Here is a 21,437-nt window from a genome sequence, read left to right as displayed (position 1 = left end):
GCTGTCGGCTCTCGGGATGCCCAGTCCAACGTCTGGCCCTGGACGTGAACGTGAACGGCGCGACGCGACGCGACGTTGACAAAAAACCCGCTGGACCGATCGTCCTAAATGCGCGCAGAAGCTGCACAAAAACTCGCCAATCTTCGCGTCTCCTGTCCTGCCCCCATCATCCTTGCCCCATCACTGTTTCAACCAAAATTCTTACACTGAGGGAAAGCCTGCACTTAGCTTCGCTTTTGCGATAAATAACAAATTCTATAACCACATTCCAGCAAAATTCTGCGACAAGTGATGCCAAAAAGAGAATGCGCGAGAAAATTCAAAAACAAAATACATGCGCTGTGCATGATTTATTTTCCATAATACTTTGTATATTCTTTACTCATTTTGGGTATGGTTTTTGGTTTCAGTGTAGTTCTTTCCGTTTCTGGGTCTTCTACCTGAATGGCAGTTTGTAACTTTTGTGTGTGGCTTGGGGCTTAAATGCCCCAACTCGTTATGCTTGCCGCAGCAGCAGCAGCAGAATGAGGCAGCCGCAGCCGCAGATAAGCAACGACAACGTGTAGGAGCAGGAGAATGAGGCTGGAGGTTGGAGTGGAAGCTGCCCCAATGCTGCTTCACTTTGCATGCAAGACCCAAAGATCCCTTCTGCCCGCCGCAGGCTCTCATTTAATGAGTGTTGTCTGGGTCGGGCTCTGCGACTCGGGCCAGAGTATCGTTCTGGGATCTCCAGTGCCGTGTCGCTGACTGCATCATTTTAATAATATTGTTTACGTGACATTTGATTTATTATGAACTTTTTCTTTTGACAGATTATGTGGCGGCTTGACTCCATGCCAGTTGGCTACTGTTTCGCCCTGGTCCGGTGCGGTCCGGTCCGATCCGTCGTTGCCGTGGCACGCACAGTGCCGCAGCCAGCACAGGGACTGAGACTGGGATAAACAACTGGGGCCTGGAACGACTCTTAATGGATCCGCGAATCAGGCTGGGAATTCTGGCAGTGGAATTCTGCTTCAGCAGCTGCTAGCTGCCGAATCAATTAGACTGCCACAATTATTCCAAATTACATAAAAGGGCATTACATCAACAGTTATAGCAGCGGGAAAGCATTGTAGAAGTTTGAGGATTATAATCAGAGAGGAAGCACTTTTGCAGTCTCTAATGTTAAACCAATTTGTGTGCTCAATCAAGGGTACTTTCTGGACTTGTTTGTGAAGTTTTCCCTTCATTTTATTTGGTCATATTTCCAACCCTTTTCTTTTCTTTCCTATGACAAAAAATTTCCCATTCAATTCTTTATGCATATCCAATGCATAATTGCAACCCTTTGTGGTTCGATTTTCTCTGAAGTCATCCCCTCTAACAATCTATAATGAAATTCATGATTTAACATTGCATGTGCCTGGATGAAAGATATGTCAAATGATTGCAAGTGTGACTAAATATGTGATAAATGAGTTTCGGATTTGGAGTTGTCTGGGTCACAAGCACAATATTTAGGGATGACTGGGGAAGCGAGAGATGGGGCACTTATATAGTAATTTATGCCACACTTCAGATACTGGGAGTATCTTCCTTTATATGTATATTTTAAACAACAAGTTCTATTGATTTCTCTCCTTCTAGTCCCCTAAAACTCCTTGTCTAATCTCCATCTATCTATCTATTTGAACTGCCGAACCGAAATAGTTTTCGTTTCCTTTAATTTCCAGTGATCAGCGTCAAAATTGCTTCCCATAAAACTGCCTTCCTTTTATGGCTAACGATTCGTCTTCCTGCGCGGCCTTTTAACGCCTTTTTTTACGACTCCCAAAGACTCCACGAATGCGAGGAACAAAAATTAATAGTTCTTGTCATTTGAAGCGACCAAAAATATAATTAAAAAACGTCTCAAGTGCCAGCGCTCTCGATAAATCAGTTGGAGGCGACACAAACACCAGAATCGGCGAAACGGACGGCATCAAACAAAAAAAAGGGAGATCCAAAACAGGCCAAGAAGAAATGTTGGCCCAAAGCCAGGCCAGGCCAGGCCCCTACCCACCTACCCCTCAGCGTCCTCATGTGATCCCTATACCCCACCCCCCACCATCAGTTCTCTCGTTTGAATGTGGGGAACGGCAGAAAAATGTTTTCAAATTATAAGAGTTGGTGGAGCGGGAGAGAGACCTTTGCGTGGCGTAGTTTTCTGGGGCTTAGGGTTTTTTTTTTTTTTGGGTGTTCTTTTGGTACAGGGCTCTGCTCTGATGATACTCGTTTCTGGACCTCTCTGGGTCGGTGTTCCTCTGCCTGTTTCTTTTTTTTTATGTTGTCGTTTGATTCGTTACGATTATTTACAGAGAACTCGACAATGTCGTTTTAATTAAGAACCAGTTTATTTTTAGGTTGTATTTTTTTTCAGTTTGGTTCGGTTTGGTTCGGTTTATTTTTTTCGCTTTTGGCCCACCATCGACATTTACAAATTAAATGTTGATAAGCAAAAGTTCTTCTGCTTTTTTTTGTTGTTGGTTTTGTTTGTGGGTGCTGCTGCCCTCTATCTTTCTACTAAATTTAATTATGCTGCATGCAACAGAGCAACAGAGCAGCAGCAACAAATGTGGCAGGGTGCCGCGTGGTTATCGGTAAGACTTTAATCTTTATGGGTTATGAATGCACTCGAGTGGTTAGGCTCAATTTAAACAGAGAGCCAGCGAGCCAGCGAGCCTATGGCCTGCCCGGCTATGCCTCTACGCTGGGGTTATTTACGAGGGGCTGTCAATAATAATAGTCATAATAAACACACAATCGCTGTACCCTCATGGCAGGAAGGTGTTGCACTCCAGCGGCGAATGATCGTGCGTCTACTCGTACGTTGCCTGGGTCCCTCGGTTTTAATATTAACCGATTCCCGCCCGATAATGTCATAAATGTGACAGCGATAAAAATCAACTCAATTTTGGTTGACTCTGTCAGTGGGTGTTTGCGGGGAGGGGGGCTGGCAGCTATCTCTCTCTCTCTCTCTCTCTCGGTTCAGATACAAGTCATACACAGGTTGCCACAGTGAGATGCAATTCAACTTCAAACTTGTTTACACTTTACAGCGTTGGCAAAGAGTCCCCCCCTCAAGCATATATTGACACACTGATTAGGGTTCAACGGAAACATTGCCACAGGCAGGAAGAAGCTTCGCCAAAAGCCCACCCAAAACCCAAAACCCCCGAGGCCCCCAGAAGAAAGACAAACCCCTGCAGCACACACTGACGTTGGACGGCATTTCAGTCATTTTCATTTCCATTTGCACTGCCATTTTCAATTTCAATTTCAGTTCGGCTCGAACACATTTTATGCAAAATCAGACACGACTTTGCACTAAAACAAAAAACGATCCAAGACGAGACGAGACCCTGAGAGGAGCGGCACAGGGTGGCCCAAAACGCTCAAGTCTGGTCAGAGTCGAGTCGAGTTTTGAGGTAGGGACAGCCCAGACAAGAAAAGATACTTTAGCTGTTGTGTGGCAATACAACTAAGTAAGGGAAAAATGAAAAGGAACGCAGCGAACAAATATTTGGAGGGATACACATTGGGTTGGAATACTTCCACTTTTAGCTATAAATACAATGACTTTTATATTGGTCTAAAGACCAATTTTAAAATTCAATTAAATTCAATTTTTAAATTCATTAAATTCAAATAAATAGTAAAATAATTTATAATTTATTTATTTATAATATTTATATGCATATACATACATATATATATAAATTATAATTATTTATATTTATTTATAATCAACACACTCCTCCAGGACCATCAGCAAACCTTTATGAGGGTCTCTTGTTTTCTTATCGAATTCTTCCAGCTGACTAGCGATGAATGATATCTAACTATAAGCTAACTGCTATATTACTATAAGCTGACAGCTAGGAAATTAGCTGGAGTGCCACAGCAGACAGCCTATAAAGTTTCATAGCAGCTTGCCCTAATAGTTTCATAGCAGTCATTTTTTATGATTAGTGTCATAGCTACCAGCTTTGATTATCTTCACGCAGTCAGCGTTTATGGTTTTATAGCAGCCAGCTTTTATAGTGTCCTAGCAGCTAGCATTTTAGAAATCTTCCTATGCAGTTTATAGGATCAAAACTGCTTCCTGGTCAGGGATCTTGTATGGATTATTCATTTTATTCAATTGGAATGCTCTTTCGATTCGCCAAAAACAAATTTGGTGCGTCCAATTGGATTTCCTGCTGGCGATTCTAACCGTTGCCTTTCAGTTCAGTTCTTGGAGAAGGTAAATACCTACAGCCGGGTAGTGCATGGGCCATGCATATGCAGATTGTATATTGATCATTGTCAGTCATCTCTTGCGCATGGTACAGTGAGGCACGGATTGCATGAATACTCAGTACATGCCACAGCAACCTCTCTCTACGTCTGTGTGTGTGTTGGGCAAGCGACTGGCGAGTGAGTGAGATTTCTGCGCATAGATTGAGCGGCAGGCAACAACAACAAAAAAAAAAAAAGGAAATAAATTGCTTTTTGCATAAAAGCTGAGCTGAGGCTGCAAGGAGTATGCCGCCTCATACTGCGGAATCTCAGCATCCGAGTGGCTTCCAGCAAAGCGCGAAATTTCTCGTACGTGTCCAGTCCGCTGCCATCCCCACAAAAAGTTATGGAAGAGCAGAGCAGAGCAGAGACTGTGGAGAATCGAGAAATATTTTGCGGCGTTGTTATCGCCGTCTTTGCATCGCTGGAGCTGGAGTTGGAAGCTTGAGGCTGTAGCTGTAGCTGGGGCTGGGGCTGTGGCTTAGGATGAGGATGAGGAGAATGCGAAAATGCGACGCACAATTAATCATATCGGAATATATTGCGCCCTTTGGTGGCATAAATCTCGGTGGGCTTAAAGCCTCCGACTTGGCCCCGGACAGCCAAGTGCGGACGCAGGCTATTAAGATGGCAAAGCGAAGTATTTTTGGTGGTTGAGAATTGCACATTTTAGCGCTTCACGCGCATGCGCAACAAATCGCTTGATTAGTTTCCTATAACAACCCAAACGGATGAACCTTGGTGCGAGCTGGAGGCTGAGCTGAAAGATGGGTAGCCCATCCATACCCCAAGCATGCCCAATTCGTGGCAACAGGAAATAAGCTTAGCGAATGCCGTTCACCGTCTGGTTTGGATCAACACATTCCCACTCGATTCGCCTGCTCGCAGCTTATTAAAGTGCGTCTCGTAATGAGCATTCCCCAGCTGCATTGCTGCAGGCCCATTTGCCAATTAAATGAAATTAAAGTCATATCTGGCAATTGCCAAGCGACCAGGCAGCCTCCCGCGACCAGCCACCCGCCTCTGGCCTCTGGCCGCTGGCCACAGGCTGATGAGGTGTCGCCACTGGGACGCGTCATTAGCCCCTTGCCTTGCAGCAGTTCCCATGCCCCATGCCCAAACGCCAATGCGAAAGTGCGCGCAGACTCTTCTAATTAAATTGTGGTTGGAACTTTTTAATTAAATTGCTGCACAACACACGGACTGGCAGGCTTCCAACAACGCAATCGCAACGCAGAACTTGTGACGGCAAATACACAGTGGGGCGGGGAGCTCCAGCTAGAATTGAATGCAGAAATCATATCCACTGAAGCCTGACCGATAACAGCTAATGAAATCAATATTCGTATGCGTACTGTGGGTAACATTTGATAGCCAACTAAACAAGGAAAGGTGCTGAAACGCCTGCTGCACCGATTTGAATACCCTGCAAAAACCTGCCCTAGGAAATAGTAGATTTCTCTTTATGTGGATTGCCCTTACAATCCAATCTAGAATCAGTTTAACATCTTGTAGAATGACAGCGCAAGAAGACTTCGTCTGTCCATAGGAAAAAAGAGGGAATAACAAAAAAAACCAATAGTCATGCCACATCTCTTGCCACTTGCTGCCCCCTTTCTCCTGCTAATCCTCCAGTCTGTGACAATTCAAAGCTGATTCAGTGCATCATAAGCAGGGACAATTTGGTTGCCTTTTATTGAAGCAGCGAGCGACCATTCCGCTGGTCTGGCGACCCAAAAGGAGACCGCAATTAAGTGCATATAAATTTTGTATTTTTACGATCGTTGGCCTTATAAAAAGCCCACTCTATGGGCAACGTCAGCGTCACAGCTGCCACAGGGTTTCGCTGTCCCTCTCTCTGGCTAGCTTTGGGCCAGGCCCATGCTCAATGGCATAAAGTGAGGCGATTTATGCCCACGACTTCGAACTGGAGAAAATATTAACCATCCAAATGTTGGCTGACCAGAAGACTGTCGGATATTTCCTAGAGAAGGAATACACCCTTTTCTTTGTGCCTCGATAGATTACTAGGGTATGCACTATTTTTACAGCGGCATGTAACAGGCAGAGGAAGGTATTTTATAGTTTGTTTCCCTGTGTGCCTAGGGAATAACATTCGGTTGAACTGCTCCTCCTCTAAGCCTCCTCTTACCCTATACTATTTTATTTTAAACATATTATTCTTGTGAGAGAAGTTAAGCTGCAGCTGGCAAGTATTTATAATATAATAATTCAGATTAGCCAGCGTAAAAAGATCATTCAATCTTCAAGGCTAATTAAAGCCTCGGCACCCCAATGCTGGCCACTTGTTTTTCTGTTTTTCTGTTTCTCTCTTCTCTATTGCTAATTAGCCATGACATTGCCCCAAGAACTAGTGTCTAGCTGCGGGCCACTGCCAATTTTTCGAGGCATCGTTAACGCTAACCTGTGGTGAGTGGGACCGTAGGCCGTAGGGGACCAGATCCCATTTCATATCCAGAAACAGAAACCCCCCTTCTGCGGCTTATCTTAATTTTTGCATTTAATAACCGCATTGCCAGCAAAACTGCCACTGGTCAGTGCTTGCTGGTCGCGTCGCTGATCAGATGGGCTGGGGACGGACCTTTGGACGATCGCAACGGGGCTGCCATTAAGCTTAATATGGGCAAGTAAATTCTTGGCCCAACTATGCAGAGGTGTGAAGAAAAGTGTCGACTTGTTAAGCCGCTCGCTGGCCGCACAGCCAGACAGATAGCCGACATAGGGCAGAAGAGGAGAGGAGAGGAGATCGCCTGAGCCAAAGACATTTCTCGGAACCGACGCGCGCGTTTCGTGGAAGCAATAAATATAAGCGGTAGGTGGAGGAGCAGGCCGGTCGGCATTGTCCTTCATGTGTGTGTGTGTGTGTGTGTGTGTGTGTGTGCTTGTGGCTTTTGGTTTTGGGAATGGGGCAGCATACGTAATAAATTGTATTTATTTTTTTTTTCGTTGCACAAGGATAAGTCGGCCAAAGGGCCCCACACCACGCATTGCCACACCGGGCTTCGTGCACCCTACACCCCACACACCCCACCCCGACGCCTTGTCGCACTCAATTAGTGCCTTGAACGCGAGTCGCGCGCGTTTTTGGCGCGGCAAAAAACGTTTGATCCCCCAAGGGACGCGCTCTCACTGTCACTCTCCCCATCGCTGTCTCTGCTGGAACTCTCTTAAGCTTTACGAGTCTCGTGCGATTTTCTTGTTAAGGAAAATTAACTAGACTGGTGGGGGGGCTTTTGGGGGGTAGGGGGCGGCTGTCAACACTCGTTATTGTCTCTGGCAGCTTCTAAAAATCCGACAAACAAAAGGTGGAAATAATCATAAGTTGCCTATAAAGTGCCTGCTTAAACTTTGATGAGCTTCGGACCCATAAACATTATAATGGTAGCGGCTCTATAAAAAAAAAAACAAATTCGCAAATAAACTGAAACGCAAAATAAAACCAAAACAAATCCCCTGAAAGGAAATTCCATTTGTCTCCGATTCGACCGAAGTCTGTGTACACTTTATGGTTCGTCTCTCTGCGGCCATTCGAAGCGGTTGTTAAAATTAAATTTGCTTTTTAATTGATTCCAGGCAGCAGCAGTTTTATATTTTAATCTATATTTAAATTGAAAGTAATAATACGTATACGTAAAGTGGTAGGACACTTAAGCTGCTAATATCTAATGCGGGTAGGAATTGATATTAGTAAAAAATAATTAGTTTGGTTTTAATGCATGTGAGCAAGAAGTGCACAGTCTGTTTTTAGATTTTTTAAAATAAAATGAGAGACGAGAAAGGCAAAAATATTTTAATAATCTTATTTATTGGAACTGCTATTTTTAGGTTTTTCGTTTGCAAATAATTTGTGAGAGCAGAAACATTTTACCTTCCTTTGATTTGATAGATGTCTGAATGAAGAAAGCAATTTTCTTTTCACTTTTGTTATTTTTTCAAAGGGTTTTAATTTTTTTTTCTTAAAATTAAATTGCTGTAATTTTGCCTTCAGTTCTTTAGGGAAAGTGTTGAATTTTCTTGCATCTTTCAGAAGTTTTCTCGTTCTCTTTCGGAACGACATTCTTGTGTGAAATTAAAAGCAACATCAAAACTTGAGCATTCAGGTTCCAGTTAGCTTGAAGAGTATTAATTGCTCATACGCACTCGTACGAGCATGAAATTCTTTGTTATTCATATTTAAATCGCTTTAAAATCGCATAAAAATCGAATAACCAACTGAAGTGCTTCCATTTCAGATCACCATAGATGAAGTCTGAGCATAAACTCGATTGTTTATGGGTCTAAGCTGCTTTCTTGGCCAGGTAGTAGTGTCGTAGTATGAGTATGTGTCTCGGCCTCGACTGCGTCCCGCCTCTGCTATCTGCGTGACCAGGTCTCAGGCCTCAGTCGATGCTGCCATCTAATCCATGGCAATTAATTACATCGTTACACGCGCGCAGCCGCCAAACAACTTAATACAACATAAATAATTGTCAAAATGTGCGGCCACAGACGCGCGAATTAGTCTTCATTATGTCAATAAATCTTGGCCAATTGCCGCAACCAGAGATCTTGTGCATGCCACCACCAAATCCATATGGGATGATGTTGCCACTCCAAATATGAAGAAAAAAACTCCTTTTACTGGGGCCTTGGCCAATTTTCTTATCAATAAAAAAGTTTTCTATTTTTTCTTACTCTGCCAAAGGAAATTCCAATTGCCATATTGATGGATTGCTTTGGAGCGACATATACAGACAGAGAGAGAGAGAGAGAGGATACCATAGTTGGATCTATGGACAGTGGCCCCACCATTTATGGCCGTCGCCAAAGATGATTATGGTCATGACAACTTAATGATGAGGCGCGCTACTCTTCATGGGAACCCGATACCCAGACCCGAACCCTAGCCTCTGGAAGCCTCTCAAGTCGGTGGCCAAAACCGACAAAAAAAAAATCAACCAAAAGCTGGCAAAAATTTGCATAAAAATCAACGCTGGCCCGACCCGTTGCCGTTCTCTGCCATGTGACATTAACAAGCCACAAAAGGAAGCAGCAGCCAGCCACTGTGATACGACAAAATTTTAATTAAAAGTTTAGTGGAGCGAGAGACACACGCCAACGACAGCAACCAGCAACAGCAACAACAGGGGCAACAACAACAGTGGCAACACCAGATCTTCTGGGGGCAATGCAACCGCAAAAAGGTTGCTGAGGTAGAATGCCGTGCCAGGCCGGGGCCGTGCAACAAGTGTCAGGCAGGCAACATGGCTAACAAGCGTCAACGTCGCCGTCGCCGCTCTTGCCTGTTGCTTGTTGCTGTTTTGATACCCTGTGCCAGTGGGGTCAGTATGTAGCACAGGCGAGCACAGGAGCGAAGTGCTGGATTAATTACTCGAAGCAATGTCCAGCTGGGGAACTTTAATATCAAACAGAATTCGATATGCAACTTCTGTAAAAACGTTTCAAGTAAAAGGTTATTAAATTATTATATTTTATATTTATATTTTTTAATTTATTATATTTTCCTTTATTTGTAAAACTATTTCTCCATTCAGTATTTAAAAAAAAAAACCAAATTTAAGGTAGGTATCACATAGTCGCAATATCGAATGCCAAAGGCATCCTTACTTGTTTTGCTGTTGTTTTTGTCGCAAACACACGCAACTTAAAAGAAAAAAAAAGAAACACCACAACTCAAAATAAAAAAGAATTACGAGAAAAAAAGCGCTACAACAACATGGAATGGACGAGGTGTTAAGGTAAATATGCAAGCGCTTTACAAAAAAATTGTACATGCCGCTGCAATAATTGAAAAATCATGTTGCCACACAAATAAACAAAATGTTGCAGCGCGCCCAAGCAACATGTTGCTACACGATTATGTGCTTAGCCCCTCCCACTGGCAGGAGGGAAGGTCAAACACTGAAAAACATGGAAAAAAGATCTCTCACTGGCTGCACTTTACAAAAAATGTTCGGAATCTGACAGGATTGTTGAAAACGGATGCAAATGAAAATCATAAAAGGCCACTTCTCCATTGGGAATTTTAAATTAAAAGAGCGAAGAACTGGGAATGGGAATTGTATTGTAAAAAGGTTAAGTGGGTTGTTATAGGGAAAACAAAGAATGATCTAGGAATCCTAGATATGTATTGCTCATTATCGAATTACAAAGTAAATATTCTGCAACTTGAATGTTCAGTACACCTCTCCTTTATGGTTGAGAAATTCTATTAGCTAGAGATCTAACATAAACGAATCCGATGGTTACATATTTATTCTTATTATTTTAATTATTATCAATTTATTATTTTATTATCTCAATAAAAGAAAAATCTGATTATTTTAAATCAGATAAATCCTTAATTTACAAAATCAACCCATTAATTAAACCATCTTAAATCTCAATCAATAAAGTAGCTCTAATTTATATTACTTATTTATAAGTCAAAGAAAGAGATTATCGCTTAATGGCGTTAGCTTTCGGGTTTTCTTTTAAAATGAGTTAGGAAGTATAAAAGAATACTGCTTCCGATAAGTACTGTAATAATTTCTCATTGTTATTATTATTTTTTATTTATTTTTTCTCACCCTTCCTTTAAGAATTCCTCGAATAATTTGCTACATTTTCTTATTAGTCCTCGCAGAATTAAGTAATCCTTCATCTCAGCCTCGCCCTTTGGTATCCCCACCGTCTTTGTTATTTTAGCGATTTCCCCAAGCGAATTGCACAGATGTGCATCAACAATATTGCTCTGTTTTGCCTCAGATTCAGATATACAGTTTCAGATGGGAGGAGGGAGAGCTTTGGGCCCTACCAGAATGGCAAACCGCAAATCGACACGTACATAAATAAATAAAAATGCGTATGTTTGTATATTCACACCGCAGCGGAAGCTGTAACTGCAACAGCAACAGTGGAAACAGTGGCAACAGTGGCAACAGGGGCAGCATCAACAGCCGTGCAACAAACAGTTGAAACAACAAACATTGAATGCCGCCACCGCAGTTTGTTGTGGCTGCAATGCCGCTGCAATTGCCACTGATCGCGTCGATTCAATTAGTAATTCTAAAAAGCGGCAAGCGACGTCTTTTGCATCTTAATGAGTATTGTTTGCTGTTGCTGTTGCTCCTGTCCCTGCTCCTGCTGCTGCTACTGGTACTGCTGTTCCTGCCGCACAGCACATTTCGTGTTTGTTGTTGCAATAACATTTGTTCATAACAACAAGAAACAGAGACAGGCCTTGCTTTTCAGGGCAAGTTTTTCCAACTGCCGGCACTGCACTTTTCATGCCCAAATGCAGTTGCTGCTGCTGCTGCTGCACTGCTGCTGTGATTGTTGCTGCTGCTGCTGCTGCGTCTGTTCCATGAAGCACATTGACTACTATTTTTGTCATTGCCGTCGCCAATGTCCACGCACTCGTCGGGCAACATGTTTGCGCGTTCGTCTCCGGCTCCAGGCCTTTTCCACAGAAAATGTAATTACAGTGATTTAATTTTGATACCCCTTTATGCAGCGAGTATCAGAGTATCAGTTATACAGGAGTTGTCCATCCAATTTTTGGCCTAGAATATTTAGCGATGTTTTTTAATTTGCACCTTGAAAGCTAAGCATAAAGGAATGTTTCCTTTCACTTATGGCAAATTGGGAAATGAAAAGGCAGCCTGTGGCAGCCAGAATATTTCAGATACGCATCTGCTTTATTTTTCAGAAATTCTATTAGCTAGAGATCTAACAAAAACAAATCCAATGGTTACATATTTATTATTATTATTTTAAATTCGTTTCCTTCGAACCTAATTGTAATTTTTCGAGAGTTTACTCTCGTTTGATACAAACAAAATAATTTACACTGACTACACGGTACACCAGGTATCACACATTTGTTAGACTCCTCTGTTTTTCATACTCGTTTTATTTTTTTGTTCTGCAACATTTACTTCTATTGCAACTGCTTCTGAGACTTTGCTGACTGCTGCTCTTGCTGCTGCCATTTCTGTACGCGCATTACAAACTTGGCTCAAATTAATTCTTCAAGCCCAAATGCGCCATCTTACTCGGGCCGAAGCTAATCAAACTTTAATCAATGCGGCATTTTGATGCGACATTGCTGCTAGCTGCTTTTTATGCTCTTTCCTTTGGTTTCCTTTTTTTTTTTTTTTGTTGTTTGTAGCCAGTTCCATAGTTGGAACGATGGGAAAATATGCGGCATTGACTGGGAGGAAATCTCGGCAAGGCAAAGCCAAGAAATTGTTATTAATCTGGAATGGTCATTTACTCGTACTCCTATAAAGGAAATTATATGATCGAACCGCTTAGGGGAATACTGTAAATGCCTTCAATACCATTTTGATATTTGCTAAAAGCTGCAATCAATTAGATGTTGTTGGTTTTGATATGATAATTGGATGGAGCCATGGGTAGTACATTTTTTTTTATAGGTTCCTTACATTGAACTTGTGCTTGTGCAGAGTGGATTTTTTTTTATTTGGGTCATGAAAGTCTCCATTTTGAATTTTATCATTTAGATGGACAATCTTTGGAGTATTTGAATGAACACTTTACTTGTTCGAAAATACTTATACATATTGAAAATTTCTAGTATGGTTAATTTTACCGAATATTCTCTGTTTACTATTTTTTTTGGGGGCGTGTGCCCCCAACGTGTGTTGAATCGCGTGCCGCGTAATATTTAGTATATGATGTACCTATACTTACTTATTATTGTATATGATATATGGTCATTAATAGATCACACGTCAAGCCTGACTAATACCCGTGTTCCCGGTTTCTGGTTGGGCACATTCGTCGAATGGCTGTAAAAATTACCCATAAGAGAACGGACACAGCTTGTTTGCTGAATTCGAACTTGTAGCCTATTTATATAGTAAGGCATATAATTATGTCTATTTATGGTGGTCATAGATAAATCATAAATCAATGTGGAAATTATTTTACCAAACTCTTTAAATTAATTCTTTAAAAGTTTGTGTTTAAAGGGAGGCGCATACATAAGCCCACTTTTAGAGATGTCGTGAAATTGTAGGCGACTGTGATTTAATATTCCCAACAAATATTATTCTTCGTGAAGAGTATTTGCTATGCAGCTCCCTTCCATTAGTTGCGCTTCAGTAAAGACTTAAATACATATCTATTGTATTGAACTTTGGCGCTTTTTTAATCGCGTATAATTTCATACGAGTATATAAAAAAAGCTACTGAGCTGCTACGGGAGCTACTGATAACAACGCCAATGATCGACTGCTCCACACCTCGTATATAGTCTTTACAACATAATCTACGATACAGTATTTGGTGAGCAAGTAATGAAATATCCTAATGGATCCACACAAATAACATCAATAGACTTTTGTTAAATCCAAATGCTATAGTAATCCTAATCCACATGAGGATTAAATTACCCACACAACAGGCTGATAATAAAAGTAATATATACTGTACAAAACAGTTGTTGATTGTGACTATCAGCATGCGACTTGAGCTGAAAGCTGTGTACAATATTCCATGACCCAGTGGGCTGTGAAAAGCGCCGTGAAACGGATCGGCGGGAAATACTATAGCGACAAAAAGAAATCATGTTGATCGCCCTGCTGGCTACACCGCTCTTGCTCCTGGCCGTGTGGCTGCTGCTCCAGCGGCTCGATCGGACGTACTTTATCCTGTCGCTTACCAGGCGCGTGCGCACTGAGGATGGCAGTCCGCTGGAGAGCAAAGTGGCCGTAATGCCGGGCACATCGCGTTTCGGCAACAATTTGGACATTATCAACGCCACACCCTGTAATTAAAGACAGTTTCTATTCGTAGTAGTCTATAGATGCCTAATGGACTCTTCCTCTCCAGCCAGTTTGTTCAAATTTTTGCGGGCTTCTGCTGCCAAAGCTCAGGGCAGAAACTTTTTGTGGTACTTTCTGTTTGCCCCAAATTACAATGTCATCAGAGCCGAGGAGGCCGAGGAGATATTCCAGAGCACCAAACTGATCACAAAGAATGTGATCTACGATCTGTTGAGACCTTTTCTGGGAGATGGTCTGCTCATAAGCACAGGTTTGTGTTGGCATAATATCTGAAATCAAATCAGTCAATTTTTAACCCCCCTCGATATATATTCAACAGATCAGAAATGGCACGCCAGACGCAAGGCTCTGACTCCTGCCTTTCATTTCAATGTTTTGCAGTCCTTTCTGGTCATCTTCAAGTGAGTACTTAGCCAATGGGAATGACTATGTTGTGGCTAATCTTTGATTTGTGATAGAGAGGAATGCAATAAGCTGATCAAAGTGCTAGACAAAAAGTTGGATGGAGAACTTGACCTTAACCAGGTCATTCCACAATTTACACTGAATAGTATTTGCGGTAAGTCGCTGGCTAATTGCAGCTATTTAATGCTGTAAAGTTCAAACGCCAATCGATCTTTTGATCTTCAATAAAAGTGGCGACACCAATTATTAATATGCATATCCCCCTTCTCGTCTTAGAGACCGCTCTGGGCGTCAAGCTGGATGACATGTCGGAGGGCAAACAATATCGCAGAGCCATCCATGCCATTGAAGAAGTCCTCATACAACGCGTCTGCAATCCGCTCATGTACTACAACTGGTACTTTTACTTGATCGGCGACTATCGGAAGCAGCTGCAGAACCTGCGGATAGTCCACGACTTCTCCAGTCGCATCATCGAGCGCAAGCGCCAGCAGTTTAAGCGCAAGCAGCTCGGCGTCGTGGATGACTTTGGCAAGAAGCAGCGGTACGCCATGCTGGACACCCTCCTGGCGGCCGAGGCGGATGGGCAGATCGATCATCAGGGCATATGCGATGAGGTGAACACCTTCATGTTCGAGGGATACGACACCACCTCCACGTGCCTCATCTTCACTCTGCTGATGCTGGCCCTGCACGAAGAGGTGCAGGAGAAATGCCTGGAGGAGGTGTCAAGTCTACCCGAGGACACGGATTCCATCAGTGTGTTTCAGTTCAATGAGCTGGTGTACCTGGAGTGTGCGATCAAGGAGTCCCTGCGCATGTTTCCCTCCGTTCCCTTCATTGGTCGCCAATGTATGGAGGAGTGTGTCGTGAATGGACTGGTCATGCCAAAGGATACACTAATCAGCATCCACATCTATGACATCATGAGGGATCCGCGCCACTTTCCAAACCCAAATGAGTACCAGCCTGAGCGATTCCTACCCGAGAACACAGTGGATCGTCATCCCTTTGCTTTTGTGCCCTTCAGTGCCGGCCAGAGAAACTGCATTGGACAGAAGTTTGCCATTCTGGAGATCAAAGTACTCCTGGCCGCAGTTTTAAGGAACTTTAAGATCCTGCCACTCACTCGATTGCAGGATCTCACATTTGAGTATGGCATAGTGATGAGGACACAAGAGAATGTACAGGTTAGGCTGGTGCGAAGGTAGAATGTTTACAGGAATTACATACATATATGCGAAAACTTCATTGCCAAAGATGTACCAAAAATTACTTGCAGCTTAATTTATTCTGATAATAAAATGCGTTACCTGTTCATTTGCATTTTATTATATTTAAGTACGTTTATTACTTCAAAGGGGGGGGGGGGGAGGGAAAAAAGAAAAAAAAAAAAAAAAAAAAAAAAAAAAAAAAAAAAAAAAAAAAAAAAAAAAAAAAAAAAAAAAAAAAAAAAAAAATTTTTTTATTTTTTTTTTTTTTTTTTTTAAATTATATATAATAAAAAAAAAAATAAAAAAAATAATAAAAAAAAAAAAAAAAATTTTTTTTAATTCGTTGGCGGGGGGGGGGGGGGGGGGGGGGGGGGGGGGGGGGGGGGGGGGGGGGGGGGGGGGGGGGGGGGGGGGGGGGGGGGGGGGGGGGGGGGGGGGGGGGGGGGGAAAAAAAAAAAAATTTTTTTTTTAAATTGGATTTAAATTTGTAAGGGAGGGGGGAGGGGGGGGGGGGGGGGGGGGGGGGGGTTTTTGTTTTTTTTTTTTTTTTTTTTTTTTTTTATTTTTTTTTTTGTTTTTGGGGGGGGGGGGGGGGGGGGGGGGGGGGGGGGGGGGGGGGAAAGGGAAAAAAAAAGAGAAAAGAAAAAAAAAAAAGGGGAAAAAAATTTGTTTTTTTGTTGTGTTTAACGAAGGGGGGGGGGGGGGGGGAAAGGGAAGAAAGAGGGAGGGAGGGGGGGGGGGGGGGGGGGGGGGGGGGGGGGGGGGGGGGAGGAAAAGAGGGGGGGGGGGGGGGGGGGATAAGGAAAAAAAAAAAAATTTTTTTGGGGGGGGGGGTTTTTTTTTTTTTTTTTAAAACCATTTTTTTTTTTCAAAAAAAAAAAAAATCCCCTTAATTTTTTTTGAGTACGGGTATAAAAAGCTTTTTCCAGTCATTTAAAACAGAAACAATAATGACTTGATGGATTAATAGATCGCTGCGGCTACTATTTATTTTCTCCTTGAAAATCTCGACTATTTTATACCCTGCGACAAGCTATGGAATAACTCTACCCCAAATGCTCTAAAAAAAAAAACCAATAAACCCATAAATAAATAATAAATAAATAATAAACCAATGAATATAACGCGTACTAGTATGACTCTTTTTTTTTGACTCTATATCAAATCGGAATTATTGGTACCAAAAATTCACCGATTATGAAATTTCTGGGGAGCATTATTTGCCACAAAGGAGAACATTTTGGACCATACTTGTTTCACTTTAAAATTCAATATTATTGAAGGTGTCATAGGAATGATCGAAACCGATCTACCCCTCTGGTTCATTTAGATCATTGCGTATGTTAACATGTGTATTTATATACTAGGTATATTCCATAATTATTTCGCAAACACATTCGTTCAGTTTACTTAGTAATTAATCGTCAACAGCCATTTGTAGATTAGAGCTTAATCTGTGAGGGCGCCTCATTTTTCTCCGCTGTAAAAGCTACAAAAAATGTTTGAAATTCTGCTCGGTTTACCGCTGATTGTGCTCCTTGGCTGTGTCCTGTTGCGGCGTCTCAACCGCAGCTACTTCGTCCTGAGCCTATGCAAACGAATTCAAACAGAAGATGGCAGTCCGCTGGAAAGTAAAATAGCCGTCATGCCCGGCAGAACTCGGTTCGGCAATAACTTTGATCTGGTCAACTTTACGCCGTGTAAGTGGGAATAGCAGCCAGTCGTAAGGCAACTCTGAGTGTGGATATTTCCAGCTTCCGTGTTTAATTTCATGCGCGACTCATGTGCCAATGCCCGGGGACGAAATTATCTGTGGTACTTCTTCTCAATGCCCATGTACAATGTCGTTAGAGCCGAGGACGCTGAGGAGATATTCCAGAGCAACAGACTATTGACTAAAAACGTTGTTTATAGTCTGTTAGGGCCATTCCTTGGCGAAGGTCTGCTGACCAGCACAGGTGTGTGATGATGCTTCAGTTTGTTCTTTAGCCCCATTTATTAAATCCCCCTTTTTCTTTCAGATCAAAAATGGCACGCCAGACGCAAGGCTTTGACTCCCGCCTTTCATTTCAATGTTTTGCAGTCTTTTCTGACCATTTTCAAGTGAGCAATTGATTCTACAAGAGTGTTTTTCGTTGTTAACATGAATATATTACAGGGAAGAATGCCACAAGCTGGTCAAAATGCTGCATGAGAGTGTGGAGAGGGAGAGCGAGGTGCTGGTGTTGAATCAAGTCATTCCGCAGTTTACTTTGAATAATATATGCGGTAAGTGCAGAAACACATCTCATATTAACTATATCACCATGACTGGCAGACTTTGCAGTGGAAATTGCTTCACAGGGTCCAAGTTCAAATGAAAAAATTAAATAAGAGGCGCAATATTAAATGGAATTTGTACCGGCTTGCAGTAAATCAATTTCTGAATTTAACAGTATTTATAATTTAATTCATATTTAAATTCATAATTTCAACTCGTTACAGAGACCGCTCTTGGCGTCAAGCTGGATGATATGGCAGAGGGTTTCCAATACCGCGAATCGATCCATGCCATCGAAGCTGTCATCATGCAACGCATTTGCAATCCTTTTCTGTACAACAGTTTGTACTTTTATATTTACGGCGACTATCGGAAGCACATCGATAATCTGAAGATTGCCCATGACTTCTCCAGTAGCATCATCGAGAGTAGGCGGCGGGATTTCAAGCGAAAGGAGCTCGGCGTCGTGGATGATTTTGGCAAGAAGCAGCGGTACGCCATGCTGGACACCCTCCTGGCGGCCGAGGCGGATGGGCAGATCGACCATCAGGGCATATGCGATGAGGTGAACACCTTCATGTTCGAGGGATACGACACAACCTCCACGTGCCTCATCTTCACGCTGCTGATGCTGGCCCTGCACGAAGAGGTGCAGGAGAAATGCCTGGAGGAGGTGTCAAGGCTCCCCGAGGACACGGATTCCATCAGTGTCTTTCAGTTCAATGAGCTGGTGTACCTGGAGTGTGCGATCAAGGAGTCCTTGCGCATGTTTCCCTCCGTTCCCTTCATTGGTCGCCAATGTATGGAGGAGTGTGTCGTGAATGGTCTGATTATGCCAAAGGATACACAAATCAACATCCACATCTATGACATAATGAGGGATCCGCGCCACTTTCCAAACCCAAATGAGTACCAGCCTGAGCGATTCCTACCCGAGAACACAGTGGATCGTCATCCCTTTGCCTTTGTGCCCTTCAGTGCCGGCCAGAGGAACTGCATTGGACAGAAGTTTGCCATTCTGGAGATCAAAGTACTCCTGGCCGCAGTTTTAAGGAACTTTAGGATCCTGCCAGTGACTCGATTGGAGGATCTCACATTTGAGAATGGTTTAGTGTTAAGAACGAAGCAAAAGGTGAAAGTGAAATTGGTAAAACGGTTGGAATAAGAATGTTGTTTTGAATCCCATAGAATACATCAGGGGAAAGAATTATACTCTTACATACAAAATCACATTCTGAATTTCATTGATGTCGATTTTTGTATGATATTACGAAATATTTTCAATCTGTCAAGTATATCAGATAAGGATTAACACGGGAGCAAAAATCGCTATGCAAAATAATTACATGGTATTCTACATAAGCGGCATAACTCTACATTCCCAGGACAAGGCGACACCTGACGACAAATTCGTGAAACTGCTCATGTAGACTGCTGAATGTTTCTGTCACATAAACAGATTTATTTTTTATGCAGATCCGAACATTATAATATGAATATAAATTTTAGAATGTGCATTTTCTAATGGCACATTATTATTATTTTCGCTGGAATATTTTTAATCAAACATGGTGGAAAATACATGTAGAGAGTTAAACTACGTGTAGACTCTGACTTTGAGATACATGTAAGCGGAATGTAAATAATTCTCATGAAAAATAACTTGATTTATAAACAAATTAATTATGAAAAGATATCACAAAAATATATGACACAGCATATATATACGCCAATGAACGGCAATAATGTTTCAGTTTGAATGACGTCTCCAAGACTGCTTTGAGTAACATTTCCCAATCAGAAATGTACAGGAATGCCTGCCTGTTGCTGCAGGTGGACGAAGGAAAAACGCGGTCCAAAATGGCAGGCAAACAAATTTTGATTAAATGCAATCATTATAATTGCATTTAGCAACATTATGCATACACTTGGGCCTATAACAAATGTAGTTAGACACTTTTAGGACGATTTTCGGTATATCCTGGCCATTGCAACATTAATGGCGCAGCCATTCAAGTGCTGGAACTTTTTCTACAGAAAATTGTTGGCATTTATTTGTGACTTGCCAGTCGCTGTTTCAGAGTGCCTTCAGAATTCATTAATTTAATTAAGTTAATGCCATTTCACGTATCGAATAACAAAACAAACCGCAATACACACAACAGCACACACACACACACACATGGCCAAGCAAACAAGCCGTGAAAAACATGTCGTCCCTGGATTTTTCCCGCCTCCTGGGACGGTTGAATCCTATTACTTTCACTTATATGGACTTTAACTTGGGACTCACCATTTGTTAGATGCACAAAAACCACAAATACACAAGAAACAAACGAAAAACACAACATTATTTATTATTGTTATTCTTAGAGGTGTCAAACCAAAGACGGCACTATCGATAGTATCGATATTCTGCTGCTAGCCTCTACTATCGATGGTTTTGAGACTATCATGATAGTATCGAGCTACAGTCGTTGCGCTTTTGATATGTTTGGATTGGCTGCTATAAAATACGAAGACAAATTTGTAAACAAATCGACATGTGGCATCTAATTTTTGCAATGGACAAGTTCCTAAAAGGTTTCAATGGTTTTTTAATAATTATTTGAGCCCGATACTACTACGATAGTATCGATTGTTTTTTTTCGAAACATTCAACGTTGATATTCCTCGATTTTGATATTCCGTTTATTATTACTAGCTAGTTGGCCCTCTCCATCCTAAAGAAATAATTTTATCCAATAGATACATAAAATTTCTACAAGATTGGCAAGTTTTCAGAAGTCCTTTTTATTGCATTGTTTACATAAAAAGGTTCAAGCAAAAACGGTACCCTGTTAAATTTTTGAAACTTCGAAGTATTTGTTAAAATATTTTTATATTTTAACAGTTCAGCTTCGAAGTCCATTCCCTTTTGGGAAATTCGTAAAGCGAATCAACGTCAACCGCATCCAATGAGTACCAATACTCTCAAGAGGAGGTGTATCCCATATCCACATCCTACTTAATATAATATAAACATTTAATGGTAATGCGTTTTTTAAATAATTTTATATTTGGTTTTTTTTTAATATTTTGTTGATATTTTTTGTTTATACTTTTAAAAAGTAAATTTCTACTTTGATCGAAAGTATTGGGTTAAGCAGCGTTGACCACACATACATATAACATATAGTACTAATTAAATGTGTTGAATCCGAAATATGTATTACATAATTAGATCAGGGGGATTTACCCCAACAGATACAAGAACCGCGTGCGGCAGAAAAATGTTTAACAAAAATGTCGCGTTCGCAAAAGCAATGCAATCGAAGAGTATTGGCTAACTTAAATCGCATAAATACAAAAAAAATACATTCAATTGTACAGATGTATGTATAAGATAAGTGTCGTATGGTTTACAGATAGATGTACAGGTCTTTTTTCGTTACATAGTATTTA

At 41.7% G+C, this 21,437-nt stretch overlaps 3 protein-coding genes across 3 annotated transcripts in view; 2 read left to right on the top strand and 1 right to left on the bottom strand.

The window, feature by feature from the left end:
* Positions 1-20,376, bottom strand: part of LOC111073070 (bone morphogenetic protein receptor type-1B) — a 73,443-nt gene extending 53,067 nt beyond the window's left edge. The window contains exon 1 of the mRNA XM_022365200.2: positions 20,287-20,376. Within this exon, the coding sequence (XP_022220892.1) occupies positions 20,287-20,344 (58 nt within the window). The 5' untranslated portion in view covers positions 20,345-20,376. The remainder of the gene's footprint in view (positions 1-20,286) is intronic.
* LOC111082084 (probable cytochrome P450 4ac1) lies at positions 13,827-15,842 on the top strand. The gene is made up of 5 exons (XM_022378264.2): positions 13,827-14,097; positions 14,161-14,364; positions 14,434-14,515; positions 14,573-14,673; positions 14,796-15,842. Exons 1-5 carry the CDS (start codon positions 13,896-13,898, stop codon positions 15,728-15,730), a joined length of 1,524 nt encoding a protein of 507 aa, XP_022233956.2. The 5' UTR covers positions 13,827-13,895; the 3' UTR covers positions 15,731-15,842.
* LOC111082085 (probable cytochrome P450 4ac2) lies at positions 17,169-19,223 on the top strand. The gene is made up of 5 exons (XM_022378266.2): positions 17,169-17,433; positions 17,488-17,691; positions 17,755-17,836; positions 17,892-18,001; positions 18,218-19,223. Exons 1-5 carry the CDS (start codon positions 17,232-17,234, stop codon positions 19,156-19,158), a joined length of 1,539 nt encoding a protein of 512 aa, XP_022233958.2. The 5' UTR covers positions 17,169-17,231; the 3' UTR covers positions 19,159-19,223.
* Positions 20,377-21,437: the final 1,061 nt, after the last annotated feature.

The sequence above is a fragment of the Drosophila obscura genome, unplaced genomic scaffold (genome assembly GCF_018151105.1).
Source record: "Drosophila obscura isolate BZ-5 IFL unplaced genomic scaffold, ASM1815110v1 contig_200, whole genome shotgun sequence".
Lineage (NCBI taxonomy): Eukaryota > Metazoa > Arthropoda > Insecta > Diptera > Drosophilidae > Drosophila > Drosophila obscura.
The sequence above is the reverse complement of the archived record's forward strand: the minus strand, read 5'-3'. Positions and strand labels throughout refer to the sequence as shown.

Coding starts and splice junctions, on each gene's coding strand:
- LOC111082084 (XM_022378264.2), top strand. CDS start 13,896: ATGTTGATCGCCCTGCTGGCTACACCGCTCTTGCTCCTGGCCGTGTGG. Junction 14,098..14,160: donor CATTATCAACGCCACACCCT/GTAATTAAAGAC, acceptor CTTCCTCTCCAG/CCAGTTTGTTCAAATTTTTG. Junction 14,516..14,572: donor TCCTTTCTGGTCATCTTCAA/GTGAGTACTTAG, acceptor GATTTGTGATAG/AGAGGAATGCAATAAGCTGA.
- LOC111082085 (XM_022378266.2), top strand. CDS start 17,232: ATGTTTGAAATTCTGCTCGGTTTACCGCTGATTGTGCTCCTTGGCTGT. Junction 17,837..17,891: donor TCTTTTCTGACCATTTTCAA/GTGAGCAATTGA, acceptor AATATATTACAG/GGAAGAATGCCACAAGCTGG. Junction 18,002..18,217: donor TACTTTGAATAATATATGCG/GTAAGTGCAGAA, acceptor AACTCGTTACAG/AGACCGCTCTTGGCGTCAAG.